At 44.1% G+C, this 16,753-nt stretch overlaps 1 protein-coding gene across 2 annotated transcripts in view; it reads left to right on the top strand.

The window, feature by feature from the left end:
• SUCLG2 (succinate-CoA ligase GDP-forming subunit beta) overlaps window positions 1–16,753 on the top strand; it is a 220,217-nt gene that overhangs the window by 46,668 nt on the left and 156,796 nt on the right. For both annotated transcript variants that reach the window (XM_028719446.2, XM_077925056.1), the window contains exon 2: window positions 7,050–7,191. In XM_028719446.2, the coding sequence (XP_028575279.2) occupies window positions 7,050–7,191 (142 nt within the window). The remainder of the gene's footprint in view (window positions 1–7,049; window positions 7,192–16,753) is intronic.

Genomic DNA, 16,753 nt, shown 5'->3' on the forward strand with positions numbered 1-16,753 from the left:
CCCGTGGTGTTTTAATGACATTGAAGATGTGCATGGTACTTTTACATCTGTGACATTAATCGTAATGGCCAGTGTCAACCTTCAGCCTGGTGCCGTCCAGACGTTTTTGGACTACCTCAGGTTAAGAACTTAATTCGTTCCGGAGGTCCGTTCTTAACCTGAAACTGTTCTCAACCTGAGGCACCACTTTAGCTAATGAGGCCTCCTGCTGCTGCCGCCGTGCGATTTCTGTTCTCATCTGAAGCAAAGTTCTTAACCTGAGGTGCTATTTCTAGGTTAGCGGAGTCTGTAACCTGAAGCGTCTGTAACCTGAAGCGTCTGTAACCCGAGGTACCACTGTATAGCTCTCAACAGCCCCAGCCAACAGTCAGTGGGAGCTGTAGTTCAAAACATCTGGAGCGCACCAGGTTGGGAAAAGCTGGTCTTTGTTTTAGAAGGCTTTTTCCAGGACTCATGAATGTTTCTAAATGAACAGTAATTGGGCAGTTATGATCTTAAAAAGGTTACAAAACAAGACAAATACAGGCGTGGAAAGGCGCCTGCAGAAACCCAAGCGAGTAGAATGCCAAAACTGACCCGTGTGATTGTAGTGAAAGGATAAAAAGCTGATTATCTGTTCCCTTCATTCCCTCCCATTTTATTGCAAACCCATCATGTTCATTTAGTGTTGCCGTTTTTATAGAGAGGGAGACGAGATTTCAAAAAACGGACCTTTCTTTCTTGCTTCCTTTGTCCCCCCCAGCGCACAAGACCTTGAGTGACTTGAGGTTAAGCGATGCGTTCTCTTCTACCGCTGCCTCAAATGCATCTTGCTCCTCCAGCCCCATTTGTTAGTTGCCCCCAGAGGTCCTCGTTCCTGCTGCTCCTTAGTTGCAGAGGCAAACAAAGAGCCTGTCACAAACCCCAGCTAACTGTGCAGCGAACTTGGCTGAGAGCCTCAAGGTCACCTCTGACAGCTCTAAGCATCTGTGCAACTCCATTCCCCTACTGCCGCGCGGAGTCTGGCGTTCGCTCAAAGCGGTTGTACGCGGAGGGGGGACGTTGGCAGGCTCCCATGCACGGGCCCATGCACAAAGCCAAGCTGCGCTTCTTTACCCAGAGTGGGGCGGAAAGGAAATAACTTAGTTTGCGAGAGCTTCAGCAAATGTCATTTTCAGCCGGTATTCGGCAAATACTGTGCATGCTGAGCCATCATCTAAAGGGCAAAAAATAGAAAAGAAAGGAAAATCATAGTAAAAATGTGCATTTTTTATTTATTTTATTCTTGCCTTTAAGATGGCAGCCAGGAGTTTCTGAACCTAAATAATCTGGTTTGTGACTCTCACCAGGTTTGCAAATTGCTGTTGGAGGGTTTGAGGAGCCTTCCCCAACCCATCAACAAGGGCTCTCTGTTGACTAGACAGCAACTGCCTATTACAGTGGTACCTCGGATTAAGTACTTAATTCGTTCCGGAGGTCCGTTCTTTACCTGAAACTGTTCTTAAGCTGAAGCACCACTTTAGCTAATGGGGCCTCCTCCTGTTGCTGCCGTGCCACCAGAGCATGATTTCTGTTCTCATCCTGAAGCAAAGTTCTTAACCTGAGGTAATATTTCTGGGTTAGCAGAGTCTGTAACCTGAAGCGTATGTAACCTGAAGCCTATGTAACCCGAGGTACCACTGACTGTCATTTAAGCCACATGCCTTCCTTTGGTCAAAGGCTTCCTCTTCCATTGAGAGGTGGGTTGCCTGCCTCTGGGGAAATGCCTGAGCTCATTTTCTCCTGAGTGTTGATTCCCAGCTTTGCATCTAAAAGCCCTCAAGGCTGAAGGAGAGCTTGTCTGTGAGGAACTGCATCCAGGAAGCCCTATGAGCGCCTTGCAAGCGCATGTCAGCTTCATAGACGAGGATGTATCTTTCTAGCCTCAGTCTTGGGAATCAGTATGTAGCCTGTTCTGAGATGCGTTGGGCCTCTGAAGCTGTCTTTGAAATAAAAAACCCAAAGCCAGGGTCAGTTTCCCTTCACTTTCTTCCTTAGCTCCGTGCTTCAACATTGGACTGGGGCTGGTCTGAACTGTGCTGCGGAGGCAGCAGAGGCATCTTGTAAGAATAGCAGGATATGGAAAAGGTCCAGACCTCTTCCGGTTGGGAGGAGTGCATCTCAGAATGGTTCTGAGCCTTGGAAGCTCATTAGGATTTTTGGCCAGCCCAAGGCAAGCCAATGTCTGTATATCTCTGGGTCATTTTGAAGTTAGCATCACAGCCTGTCTTTGTCAGGTTCTGCAACCAAGAGCCAATTGAGACATCTCATTTGGGACTTTTTAGCTTAGTGAAAAGTTGTGGGTGACATGTTAGAAGTTTATAATGTTGGATAGAGAGAAGTTTTGGGGTTTTTTACACTCTCTCTTAGTGCTAGTGCTCTCAAACCTCCAGTGAAGCTGAATGTTGGACGATTCAGGACAAAGGAAAAAAAGTACAGTGGTACCTCAGGTTACAGACGCTTCAGGTTACTGACGCTTCAGGTTACAGACTCCGCTAACCCAGAAATAGTACCTCGGGTTAAGAACTTTACCTCAGGATAAGAACAGAAATTGTTCGGTGGCAGCGGGAGGCCCCATTAGCTAAAGTGTTACCTCAGGTTAAGAACAGTTTCAGGTTAAGAACGGACCTCCGGAACGAATTAAGTTCTTAACCCGAGGTACCACTGTACTTTGTCACACAGCACATAGTTTAACCATGGAACCTGCACCTACAGGAGACGGCCACAAACTATGATGGCTTTAAAAGAGGATTAAGGATATTCATGGAGCAGAGAGCTAGGATTAGCTACAAGCCCTGATGGCTATGCTCTGCCTCCACAGTTGGAGGCTGCAATGCTTCTTGGGTACCATTTGCTGGAAACTTCATGTGTTGTGGTTCAGTGTTTCTTGATTTAATGAACCATAGTTCCATTTACGTCCAAGCTAGGGAGAGCTAGTAAGACCAGAACGAGCCAAGATCATAAACCATGTTTTGGAGTTGGCTTAAGATCCTGGCATGCTCTGAAGCTGGTAACCAGAAGTTTCCTGATTGGGGCATAAGAAACAATGGTCAATTAGCCTGGGAAATAACAACAACAACAACAACAACAACAACAACAATAATGATTTGCATACTGCTCTATACCCGCAGGTCTCAGGGTGGTTCACAGGATAAAACCACAATATAAAACCACAAAATACATAATCAAAATTAAAAACAAGAGCAACCCAATTACGCCCCCCGGGCATTTTTAAAGGGCATTGAATGTCAGTCAACCAACGGCCTAGCTAAAGAGGAACATTTTTGGAAATGTTGAATTGTGGTGCGCTGAGGGCACAAAAACAAGGTTCGAGGCTTGTTCATCGCTTGCTTGAATAAGCTGAGCTGCGTACATTCCAACTGGGCTATAAAGTGCTCCCTTCATGGAAGATTCACTCTGTGTAGCATTCCCAGGCATTTGAGAGCCCACAGAACTCTCTCTCTCTCTCACTCTCTCATACAGCGTTCCTTGCACATAACAAAGCTTTTCGTTCCAGCTCCAGCCCTCCTGTGTTGATTGAATAAGTAAATAAATCTCCAAATATACCCTTTAAACGCCAGTTTATTGCAAGGAAAGTCAACATGTTCTTACTGTTTTGTGTTATTCACTTTTTTGTGGCACTGCCTATTTATTGCATCCTACAAAACTTGCATGTTTTGATGGTCGTGGTCCATGATGTACAGTCGTAAAGTAGAGGCAGCAGCAGATGGGCGGCTGCTTTTGATATAAGGCTTTAATATTGCATGCAAGCCATAGACGTATATAGCTGTGAGATAATTACTTTTTTCCCCTGTAATGCAAAGCTGTCGAGGAAGAACCCGCTTCTCCACTGTGTGTGTGTAGATAGATAGATAGATAGATAGATATAAACACATTGCAGTATTAATCTAATAAATAATCCCTGTGTGTCTGTTTTGTCTCAGGTGGTGGACCAATAGTGGTTTTTTGCTTGATGAACAGCTGTTTGATTCTAGCAGGTTAGCTGCCAGAGGGGCACAGTTCATCTCTCCATAAGGAGGATGTCTTCCACAGGACATAGAATGTAATTACAGCACGGCTGGGTAGTACTACAGTTGCTTAGGTTGACTTCTCATTGCTATTTACAGCGAGTTTTTCCTCCTTCTCTCTTATTACTAGAACTTAGGGGCAGCCCATGAAGCTGACTGCTGAAAGATGCGGGGCAGACCAAAGGGAATACTTTTACATGGTCATATGACACCCTTATGACGCCCCCTCCCATGGGAGGCAATGATGGTCGCCAACTTGTATGGGTTGAAAAGAGGAATGGACAAATGGATGGAGGACTGGTTATGGTTGCAGGCAGCACGCCTCTGAACACCAGTTACAGTGGTACCTCGGGTTACATACGCTTCAGGTTACAGACTCCGCTAACCCAGAAATAGTGTTTCAGGTTAAGAACTTTGCTTCAGGATGAGAACAGAAATCGTGCTCCGGCGGCGCGGCAGCAGCAAGAGGCCACATTAGCTAAAGTGGTGCTTCAGGTTAAGAACAGTTTCAGGTTAAGTACGGACCTCCGGAACGAATAAAGTACTTAACCTGAGGTACCACTGTACTGGGCATCACAAATTTAGAGAGCTCTGTTGTACTTGGGTCCTTCTTGTAGGCTTCCCATAGGCCTCTGTGAAGACAGGATGATTAATTTGATGGGCCTCTGGCCTGATCCACTAGGGCTGTTCTTATGCCCTTACTGTGAATTCTAACATGATTGTCAGTAACTCATTATGCGGCCAATCCTTTGCAGGGTCGCACCCGTATGCCAGATAACGCAAGCATGTGGAAGAGTACAAGGGAAGAACTGGCATACTCAGCGTTGGGGGCGAAAGGGCGGGTTAGCCTTGCACGTTGAGTTAGCAAGGTTTCAGGATGGATAAGCAAGTGAGAATTTGTAGCAGGCGTATCCAGGACCTCTGAGTTGCTCAGACAGCTAGCAACTTAGACAGTTTCATATAGTGCAGGGTATAGTGGTTCAGAGCGGTGGACTCGTAATCTGGTGAACCGGGTTCGCTTCCCCGCTCCTCCACCTGCAGCTGCTGGGTGACCTTGGGCCAGTCACACTTCTTTGAAGTCTCTCAGCCTCACTCACCTCACAGAGTGTTTGTTGTGGGGGAGGAAGGGAAAGGAGTATGTTAGCCGCTTTGAGACTCCTTAGGGTAGTGATAAAGTGGGATATCAAAGCCAAACTCCTCCTCCTCCTCCTCCTCCACTTCTTCTTCTTCTTCTTCTTCTTCTTCTTCTTCTTCTTCTTCTTCTTCCTAATGTTGTTGGGACTACAGCTCTCACTTTTGGCGACCAGTGGCCATGCTGGTTGGCGCTGATGGATCAACATCTGGAGAGCCACAGGATCCCCATTCCTTAAATAGTATATGTTGAACACTGGGCTGTGTGTGGCGTAGCTTGAAGTTTGGTTTTCCAGGTGGAGCAGACAGTGGTAGGATGGAGTTTTGAGTTTGTGTAGTTCACAATTTTGGTCTCCGGGGCATAGAACTGTAGAGTTGGAGAAGAACTCAACTGTCATCCTTTCCAACCCCATGCAATGCAGGAATCTTGCCCACAGCTATCCCTGGGTGGGTTCGAACCACCAACCTTCTAGTTAACAGACAGACATACTGATCCCTTGCACCACAGAGCCCCTCATAGAATTGGAAGGGACCATGTGGGTCATTGAGTCTAACCCCCTGGAATCTTTTGCTTAGCGTGGGGCTCGAACCCACAGCCTTGTGATTAAGAGTCTCATGCTCTGCCAACTGAGCTATCCCACCTTGATAATGTGTTGTGGTTATATGGCCTGACTGATGCCTGAGTGGCAAAGGGGATGAGGCCCAGGGACCATGGTTCAAGATCTATGACACCTTTTAATCTTGGCATTTTGGTTTGAACTAGTGTAAAATGTAGCCATGCTCACAAATATTTAACTAGCATAATTTTTTTTTAAGTAAGTATGCACAGGATCATAGGGCTTGAAGAAGCTGTTAAGCTGATCAGGTTCTAATTTTAGGTCAACTTGAAAGTGATTATGGCAGCAAAATCTGAAATAGTTGTGGCGCTAGAAGAAACCATGCTCTTACAAGATTGTAATAGTAGGCTAGATCTTAAGCGTTCATTGTGTTCAGCACTGAGGGCCAACTTGCCCTGTTTCTTAGATTTGCAGATCTTCAGCTGTATAGGAAATAGAAATTTAACAGCCAATTCAACCCTCTTCAGTTCCATGCAAAGGTTTCTCTGTCTCCCCCCATCTTCTTTTTCTCTCTCTGCACAGTTCAGCCACAATTGGAAGGAGTTAGGGACATAGCCGAGGAGAGAAGTAGCCAGATTTGGAGCACATAACAAATTCATGGCTGATGAAGGATTGCAGCACAGAGCTCCCTAACCAGTACTCTGCTAGATATCCATCAGTGGATATGGATGAAATATCTGCTAGATCACAGTGGCTCTCATTTTTTTAAATATAGATTTTATTTAGAACCTGTTTGGCCCTGATGCCTTTTTTTAAAAAATGTACGTTTCTTGTTCATTTGGGGATGCTTGGAAAGTCTGAAACTCAGGTGAGAACTGCACTGAAATTAAGACTGAAAATCTCACAGTTACACAAGAATAAACCCCAATATTGTGACTGGGACTTGTCTGGATGGAAGCGTGAACAACCTAATCTAATAACCTGATAACGATGTTTTGTGCTTTGGGAGCTTGGGAGAGGGAAACCATCAAGATGCAATTTATTTCACAGACACTAGAGCACACCTGGATAAAATTAAGAAGTACTGTACCATACACTGGTGCCATCTAAAATGCCTTCTTCTAAGGATGCGGAATATTTTGCTCATAAACATGTATACAGTGTACTCTATGCAAAAATCTTAAAGAGTTATTTCCTAGCCTTGTTTATTGCAGGTTGCAGGTGACCACAACTATGCTGCTTAATAGCTCTGTTGACTGCTGCATGAACTGCTCATAATGAACATTGTGATCTCCTCCCCATCTCATTTCTGTAGGCTGTTCAGTTGGCCCCTAGACGATGGCTAAACCTGCAGGAATACCAGAGTAAGAAACTGATGGCTGATCACGGGGTCACAGTTCAGAGATTCTTCGTGGCTGACACTGCAAATGATGCTCTTGAGGCTGCTAAGAGACTAAGTAAGTTGACTAGTAATGAAGTGAAACCTGCAGAGGCTGTAAACCAGCCTGGAAAATTATGTTGTTATATTGTTGCATACATGTTGCATACAGTCTTTGAAGCAAAGACACGTTTTTATTCTAGGGATCGGAAATATATAAAGATAACGAACATGGTTTCATATGCAATCTTTATTCCATTTAGTCCCAGAGGCTCTGAGTGTCAGCATATATACATATATAACGGAACGTGTAGTGTAGTGCAGAACAGCAGATGCTGTTGCTCAATATGACTCTTCCAGAATTTCATTTCCCTTTCTTGCTATCAGTCCTGCTAAACAGCAAACTTGGATAGTGAGCGCTGACAGGATTGTAGACAAACTGGGACCACTGATAAACAGGAGGGATAGTCCTATACTTGGGCGGGATGCGGGTGGCGCTGCGGGTTAAACCACAGAGCCTAGCACTTGCTGATCAGAAGGTTGGCGGTTCGAATCCCCACAACGGGGTGAGCTCCCGTTGCTCGGTCCCTGCTCCTGCCAACCTTGCAGTTCGAAAGCACATCAAAGTGCAAGTAGATAAATAGGTACCGCTCTGGCGGAAAGGTAAACGGCGTTTCCGTGTGCTGCTCTGGTTCACCAAACGCGGCTTAGTAATGCTGGCCACATGACCCGAAAGCTGTTCGTCGGCTCCCTCGGCCAATAAAGCGAGATGAGTGCTGCAACCTCAGAGTCGGTCACGACTGGACCTGATGGTCCGGGGTCCCTTTACCTTTTAGTCCTATACTTAGGGTAGGGCTTGGGACCCCAGTATTGCAGAATCTTAGAAAATAAAAAAAATAAAAAATCCACCAAAGGGGGCAACCTCCCCCCCAAAAAGCCCCCCAATGTGGGATGAGCATGCTCACTAATTATGAAATGTTGACTATCAGTTGGAAAAGGAAAGTGGTGTGTAGGAGAGAATGGAATGGCATTCCAGAATGGGGCAGGGCTGGCTGCCTAGGCCCCTAAGCATGAAACTTGCTGTTAGATAATGAGGGTACTACAATCTTGTGTTGCCAGGTCCCACATGTACTTTATAAAATAAATAAATGAAAAAGAAAGTATGGCTGGCGGGAGGAATTGTTGCTTAGTCTGCATGGTGACCAAGCTGCCAGATGCCATTAGCTGGTTACTAGATATGTATGCAAGTCTACATCTCTGCATTCTTATTTACTGAGCTGATTTTGTTATGTCATTAGTGTGCTGCCAAAACTCCCCTTGGCTGTTATGCCAGGGGGTGGGGGTGGTCTCCCTGTGCATGTGTGAATTGGAGGTGTTTGCAGTATTAATGTTAATGGCTTATATGAATTTTTAATGGTATAATGTGTTTATGTTTATGTAAGTCACTTGGAAACCTTGGTAATAAGTGACTAATACATCTAAATATTATTACTATTATTAAGTAGCAAGTTTCCTCAGACTCTGGGGCTTATTTCTGCAAAAAACCTGCATAGGACTGTGCTGCAAGCCATTGCTAAGTAGTTTATTTTATGTTCGTTACATTTCTACGTAAAAGTCCTTGGCTAACCAGGTAAATAAACTGTCACACAATAGCAATAAAAATGTTCCAACAGTAAAACCATCAAGATCACCAAAGGCAATTAAAAGCCAGGAAATGAAAGCTGTTTTAACCTGGTGCTTGAAAACATCATCTGAAGTCTGCATAGCTGACCCCATGTAGCAGGAATCTAACCTAGGTATTGCCAGCAGATTACACTTGTATGAACATCCACAGATGGGGACCTAACAGCACTCTGTTGCTGTGAACCCAGTTTTAGGAATAGTGCAATGTCATCCAAACCAGAGTTAACTATTTCATGGTCAACTCTATCTCCATCCACAAATATATTGATCGAGTAATTGAATTTCAGCCATCTCATTTCTGACTCCTGATACCTATTTAGAATGTCCACAGTCACACCTGGGTTCAAGGGAAAGGGGAAACGGAGCTTAATGTCTGATGCGTCACTCCAAATCCCCAAATAGCTGCATGCGTCATGTAGACATGAAACAGAATGGAAATCAAATCAAAACAAAACAAAACAAAATGTTTTGTGCACAAAACGTGCAGAATCCAGTATCATAATGTCATGGGGAACCTTCTGAAATCAGTCAGGTACAGTGGTACCTCGGGTTACATACGCTTCAGGTTACATACGTTTCAGGTTACACACTCCGCTAACCCAGAAATAGTGCTTCAGGTTAAGAACTTTGCTTCAGAATAAGAACAGAAATCGTGCTCCTGCGGTGCAGCAGCAGCAGGAGGCCCCATTAGCTAAAGTGGTGCTTCAGGTTAAGAACAGTTTCGGGTTAAGAATGGACCTCCGGAACGAATTAAGTACTTAACCCGAGGTACCACTGTAGTTGGTTTGGAATCCTAGCATATTTCATTGAGCACTTTTATCCTGCTTTATAGCTCCAAAGTAACTTACTAAAGATTCGTATAGTATAATGAGTCTTCCCTTATATGTTCTTTCGGCCACCACATACTGGGCAGCAGCTTGTACTGAGTACCTCTGGGGCAAAGGAGTGGGGCGGAATGAAGTCTTGTGGTGAAGTCTCACCTTTCCTTTCCCTGTTTTATGAAGGGCAACATGATTTCTGCCCAGCCTGTCACACATGTGAAGATTGGGCAAGTGCCATCTGACTTGGCTGCTTTGTGCTCTTGTCGTACGATTAATTCAGGTCAATTGGGATGACACACAGGCACTGATAGTTAAGAACTGAGCCAGGGACAGGTCTGGCTCCATGCCATTCAAGCCACGTACAACATTCTGGAAAAGTGGCAGAGGTATCCGGGAGCTGCATGGGCTTCTCTTAGCCCCGTACCTCGGTTGGAAACCTATTGGCTTTAATGCAGGCATAGGCAAACTCCGGCCCTCCAGATGTTTGGGACTACAATTCCCATCATCCTTAGCTAACAGGACCAGTGGTCAGGGATGATGGGAGTTGTAGTCCTAAACATCTGGAGGGCCGGAGTTTGCCTATGCCTGCTTTAATGGGACTTCAAAGTCAATTCGTAACTGTGTGCTTAGTGCCGGTAAGTGCTGCGTTCCAAATTAAAGAACTAAACTCTACATATGCAGCCTTGCTCTTCCATAGGTGAAAGTTGTTTCAGTAATAGTCCTTCAGATTGCAATGACAATAAGGCAGCAGAATGCAGCATGTGCCACTTCAGCAGATTAAATGAAAATTATCTCCTGTGAGGCTCTGAACTCATCATTTTTAATCTCTCCCTTTTCATTCTCTCATCAGCTCACTTTAAGGACTGCTGAGCCCAGAAAAAGATCTTGTAGCGTACCTTTACTCGCTGCTTTTAACTTGAGATGTGATACTACTTAATAAGATAAGGGCTTTTATAAATAGGACTGAAAAGAAAACTAGTTGTATGCCTGTCATAATAAAAAGAGTCGGATCTCTAGACTGAGTAATGTTCTCACTGTTCGGCATTTCCATGGTTTATTAATGATATTGCCATTGATTGCAGTGTATGATTACAGGGATATTAATATCGGAAGGGGGGTGGGAAGCATATTGTGTTTTTAAAACATGGAGCAAACAACAATAACAAAGGGGCCGGAGTTGTCAAGCATGGAATGTGTTTCTGCTTGCACAAGTTTCTGCCAGCTCCCCTACTTTTCTGCAGGTCCCCATTCCTGAGAATCACCTCACCCAAACTGGGCTCTGAAGTGGGGGTTCATACATTGGGCAGGTCATGGTTGGTCCATGGACTGGAGCAAGTCAGGAGCCCAGCTGTGACTGAACAATGGTGTATGAAACTGGAATGCATAGTGGGAATGCATAGTTTCAGAGCCTAGCCAATGTGGACTTGGAACAGTTCTGAAAACAAGCATGATACGGAACGATGGAGGAGGGTGTTTCTGCTGAAGTACGATAGCCCCATCTGTACTGGCATTCTGTTGGCTTTTGAAAATGGACCTGTTTACACAGGCATTCCCTTGATCTCCTGACCTTTTAAATTGCTCTGTTTAATTGGATTGTTTTATTGCCTGCGGGAGGCAGTGGAAAACAGGAGTGCCTGGCATGCACTGGTCCATGGGGTCACAAAGAGTCAGACACGACTAAACGACTAAACAGCAACATTGCTTCTTTTATTTATGGGTGCTTATATTTAAATATTTGTGGCTTTTTGCACTTTGTAAACCACTTAGGGGCCCATTTCAGCATTAAGCAATATATAAATTTATTTATGTTGCTGCTGCTGCTGCTGTTATTCTGCTGTCAGTGTTCCATCACTATGTCAGTAAAACACATGGCGGTGGAAAAATGTTTATGATTCATTCATTGAACTGTCTTGCATCTTCCATCTTTGAAAGCATGTTTCCATCATTCACGACGATAATGTTCCATTTTATTTAAGTGTATCAAGTGCACAGTGAATTAACTGGATTATTTAAGACATCTTTGAATTTTAGTGTAAAGGGAATTGCAAGAGCTATGAAATTACTGCCATGCTCCACTAAGCCGTTAATTAACACAGTCCTTGTAGTTAACTTGCTTGTTGGGGCATCATTTTGTTGTGTTTAGTTAAATTCGGTCTGAATAATGCATTTCAAAATTGATATGTTGTTCCTCTACTTATCCCTGCAAACCAACGTATGTTTCATTTAGTTATCTAGAACGTCATTTGGACCATTGCAGGATACGACGCCATGATAGTTACATAAACAGAAACCACCATTGCACTTCTGTAGATTTCCCAGATGGTATACAGAGCCATGTGCTTCTCTGCTGTACCCTGGGGTTGACAAACCCTGGCATTCTCTAGAAAAAAACAAAAAAAATTCCTTCCAGTAGCACCTTAAAGGCCAACTAAGTTAGTTCTTGGTATGAGCTTTTGTGTGCATGCACACTTCTTCAGATACACTGAAACAGAAGTTGCCAGATCCTTCTATATAGTGAGAAGGTGGGGAGGGGTATTACTCAGAAGGGTGGTGGGAATGGGTGATTGGCAGATAGCTGTGATGAGCCTGTTGACGACTCTTAACGACTGCAATAGGTCTTACAGGAAAAAGCAAGGGGTGAGAAGGTGAAAAATGGCTTTGTCATGTATAATGAGATAAGAATCCAATGTCTTTGTTCAGACCAGGTCTCTCCATGGTTTTAAGTTTGGTAATGAGTTGCAATTCAGCAGCTTCTCTTTCCAGTCTATTTCTGAAATTCCTTTGTAGTAAAACAGCTACTTTGAGATCTTGTATAGAATGTCCTGGGAGATTGAAGTGGTCTCCTACTGGTTTCTCCGTCTTGTGATTCTTGATGTCAGATTTATGTCCGTTTATTCTTTGGCGTAAGGTTTGGCCTGTTTGTCCAATATAGAGAGAAGGATCTGGCAACTTCTGTTTCAGTGTATCTGAAGAAGTGTGCATGCACACGAAAGCTCATACCAAGAACTAACTTAGTTGGCCTTTAAGGTGCTACTGGAAGGAATTTTTTTTGTTTTGACTATGGCAGACCAACACGGCTACCTATCTGTAACATTCCCTAGAAAGATCATCTTAGCTGGGTGTCTTCTCTTTCTCCATGCCCACAAGATAGATGAAGTGGTAAGACAGACAAAGACCAGTAAGAAACCTGGGTTAGTTGTGTTCATGTCTTCAACCAGACCTTCGGTTGATTAACAGTCTATGTCCTTTTAAATGTGTTCGGTTGGGGGGGTATTGTTTTATCACTGTTCTTATTAGGTATTTTGTGTTTATTTATATTGTAATTTTATGTTGTGAACCACCCTGAAATCTTCGGATGAAGGGTGGCATACAGATCATATAATATAATATAATATAATATAATATAATATAATATAATATAATATAATATATAGAATAGAATAGAATGTTCACCACAACCATAAAGTTTAAAAAACAGATTTAAAACTAAAAGAACTGAACTACAGGAGTTGTTTAAAAATACTTGGATGAAGCAAAATGTTTTCTCTTGGCATTGAAAAAACCCCCCATGAGGATACGCACTTGACAGCACTGGTTGTTCCAGAGCCTTTGTTGGCATAGATCACAATGTGTGAGTGTCCATTAGGTCTTAAATGGTTTGGGGGCAGATGTGACCATTCTCTGTCTCTTCACAAGGGATTCATTTTGGTTTTTCCTCTTTGGCTTGCATTCCCCTTTCTCTCTGGTCTGAATCTCTTCCTACCTGCATGATCTTCACCATGCTGAATGCTAACTGTAAAGGTAAAGGTACCCCTGACTGTTAAGTCCAGTCGTGGACGATTCTGGGGTTGCACGCTCATCTCACTCTATAGGCCGAGGAGCCGGCTTTTGTCCGCAGACAGCTTCCGGGTCATGTGGCCAGCATGACTAAGCTGCTTCTGGCGAACCAGAGCAGCGCACAGAAACGCCGCTTACCTTCCTGCTGGAGTGGTACCTATTTATCTACTTGCATTTTGACGTGCTTTCAAACTGCTAGTTGGGTAGGAGCTGGGACCGAGCAACGGGAGCTCACCCCGTCGCGGGGATTCGAACCGCTGACCTTCTGATTGGCAAGCCCTAGTCTCTGTGGTATAGACCACCCACGTCCCGAATGCTAACTGTAGTTCGATATAAATCAGCATTTGAAACCCAATTCTGATTATTGTTTCAGCTGACCATAGCATCCCAGCTTGAGGGGCGCAGGGAGCGTGTGAGCTCATGATCTCTCATTCATCATGAGTCAAAGACTGGGAAGCATTGCATCTGCGTTGAGCCAGGGAGAGACAGCCTTGGAATAGTTTGCCTGACTGCCACTGCTTGCAGTTAATAAACAGCTTCCAAAAGTTTCTGTTTGCAAATGGAAATTTTAGTGGTGGATACAGTTCCTTCAGATACAAACCTCTGCAGTACTAAAGTCGGTGGCAATGTTAGAACGCCCTATGTGTTTAGTACATTTCTTGATTAACGGTTTCCCTGAAAAATATGTCAAAAACTGCTGGAAGTTGCTAGTGAAAAAGGGGGAAAGAACATAAAAGGATTTGTAAACATGCTTAATGGAGTTGATAGACTCCCCCCACCCCAAGCAAAGCGGATGACTAGAAAATTAAAGTCATGGCATTAATGCATGCCTGCAAAGGGGATTCTGTTTAGTAAAAGACAGGACCCAAAGGATTTTTGGCTTTGCACATTGCCAAGCAATTCTTAGTTGAAACGACTTTATAAGAAGCACTGCTTATAAGTCAGCGTTAAGTCATTTTATGCTCCAGGTCAAGAGCTTGCAAGTATCCAACAAATAAGGAAATAACACATTCTGTATAATCATGAAAGTACTCTGTTATGCCCAATCTCCCTTATGATAGAAGCTCAGAATAAACAACTTTGTCTTTTTATATCTGTATTTAACATGGCATAACAAGCCAAGAGATTTGAGAGCTTGCTTCCGAATTCGTCTGTGAGGGAACGATCATAACGTATCATTAGTATTTCCACGGGGCTTTCGGTCGGCGTCAGGTATGAGGCTGAACTTCTTTAGAGAGAGGAGACAGATGGGATTAAGGTAGCAACCTAAAAATATCGGCATTGGTATTGGCTTCTAATGAACCTGAATAAACAACCACATTTGCAAGCCGCAGGTGCATTTGAAGTTGCTAGATTTTGGTTTTGCTGCATGAACAGAGTAAGATCAGATTTCCCTTTATGGCTTTGACTTGCTGAGGGCAGGTTTCTCTGGAAGGGGGCGGGGGGGGGGCACGCTGCCTTCAGTTAGTTCTTTGTGACAAAGGAATTTAATACCAGGATGTGAGCCATGCTAGTAATTGTTGTGTATTTTGGATTCCCACCTCCACCTATCCCTGATCAAGAATTTCATTTGGTGGGGTGAGTGAAGGTTCGGGCTGTGTGAGAAAACTTTCCCATTCACTGTCAAGAAGAGGAGAGCTCTGTGCGGGGTTGTGTACAGTGGTACCTCGAGTTACAGACCCTTCAGGTTACAAACTCCGCTAACCCAGAAATAGTACCTCGGGTTAAGAACTTTGCTTCAGGATGAGAACAGAAATTATGTGGCAGCGGCACGGTGGCAGCGGAAGGCCTCATTAGGTCCGGAAGGAATTAAGTTCTTAACCCGAGGTACCACTGTAACTTGGGTTACAAACAATTCAGGTTTCAGACTCCACTAACCCGGAAGTAGTACCTTGAGTTAATAACTTAACCTCAGGATGAGAACAGAAATCGCACGGCAGCAGTGGGAGACTCCATTAGCTAAAGTGGTACCTCAGGTTAAGAACATTTTCAGGTTAAGAACGCACCTCCAGAACGAATAAAGTACCTGAGGTACCACTGTAGTTCCTTGGGTTCAAATAGATGTTTCTGCAAGCAGACATTTTTTGCTGAAAAAGCAGCATACCCTGTGGGTGGGGGATGTGCTAAGCAGCTAATTTTGATCTCCTTAACACTCCATCATTCCGCCAATCCATCCCATTGCATGTATTTTGTGTGCACAGAACGAAAAATATGCACTTAAAGTACATACATTTAAATGTTTTTCAGTGAGTTCGTCGATGCACATTTGCACATTGGTAGTTTACATAATTTCATAAACCTCAAGAAGAGGTGGCGCATCAAGAAAAAAGAGGGAAACTCACTGGAACAACTTTGCAAGTGCCACACATTCTTGGAACTCTTGTTGTTAATCTTGGACCCCTGAACCTTGGCCATTGCTCCTGGACCGGATTTACTGTTGCTGCAGCTTTCACAGGCCCTGCTTCACTACCCCAGAATGTTTTTGCCTGATTATTCTTATATATTAAATTTATATACCACCCTTCATCCATAGATCTTAGGGTGCTTCATAACATAAAATTACAATATAAAAAACACAGAATACACAGTAAAACTAAGAACAAAAACCAACTTAATAATTCTCCCTCCCAGGGTGAATAGGAATCCCCAAGAAGCTGGCAAGGCGGACAAGGTCAAGTAACACGTTTTATTTTCTGTTTTTCCTTCTTTTGACACACGAACAAGGCACGGCTGAACGTCAGTCAAACTTGACAGATCTTATCGCGATGTCTCCCCTCCACTGAGCATAATTTTGCAGAATTCACCCCAAGCCTATCAGGGAACTTGGTTTCCGTCAATTTTTTCAGTCACTTCCTTGTCATCAGAAGGACATGCAGATCTTGGTGTCTTCTCCCTGCTGGAAGGAAGAAGAAGAAGAAGAGTTTGGATTTGATATCCCGCCTTTCACTCCCCTTCAGGAGTCTCAAAGCGGCTAACAATCTCCTTTCCCTTCCTCCCCCACAACAAACACTCTGTGAGGTGAGTGGGGCTGAGAGACTTCAGAGCAGTGTGACTGGCCCAAGGTCACCCAGCAGCTGCATGTGGAGGAGCGGAGACACTAACCCGGTTGCCCAGATTACGTGACTACCGCTCTTAACCACTACACCACACTGGAGAACTCCCGCAGCTCCATGCCCCTGTACTCTATCTCCTTGTAATTGTGTCTCTGTGCCCTGATGATGCCTCTTCTTTTATCTGGATGGAGAATAGAGAGGAGTGTGTCTATAGAAAACAGCTTTCTGTGCAGAGGTAAAATTTACA

This window comes from Podarcis muralis, chromosome 2 (genome assembly GCF_964188315.1).
Source record: "Podarcis muralis chromosome 2, rPodMur119.hap1.1, whole genome shotgun sequence".
Classification (NCBI taxonomy): domain Eukaryota; kingdom Metazoa; phylum Chordata; class Lepidosauria; order Squamata; family Lacertidae; genus Podarcis; species Podarcis muralis.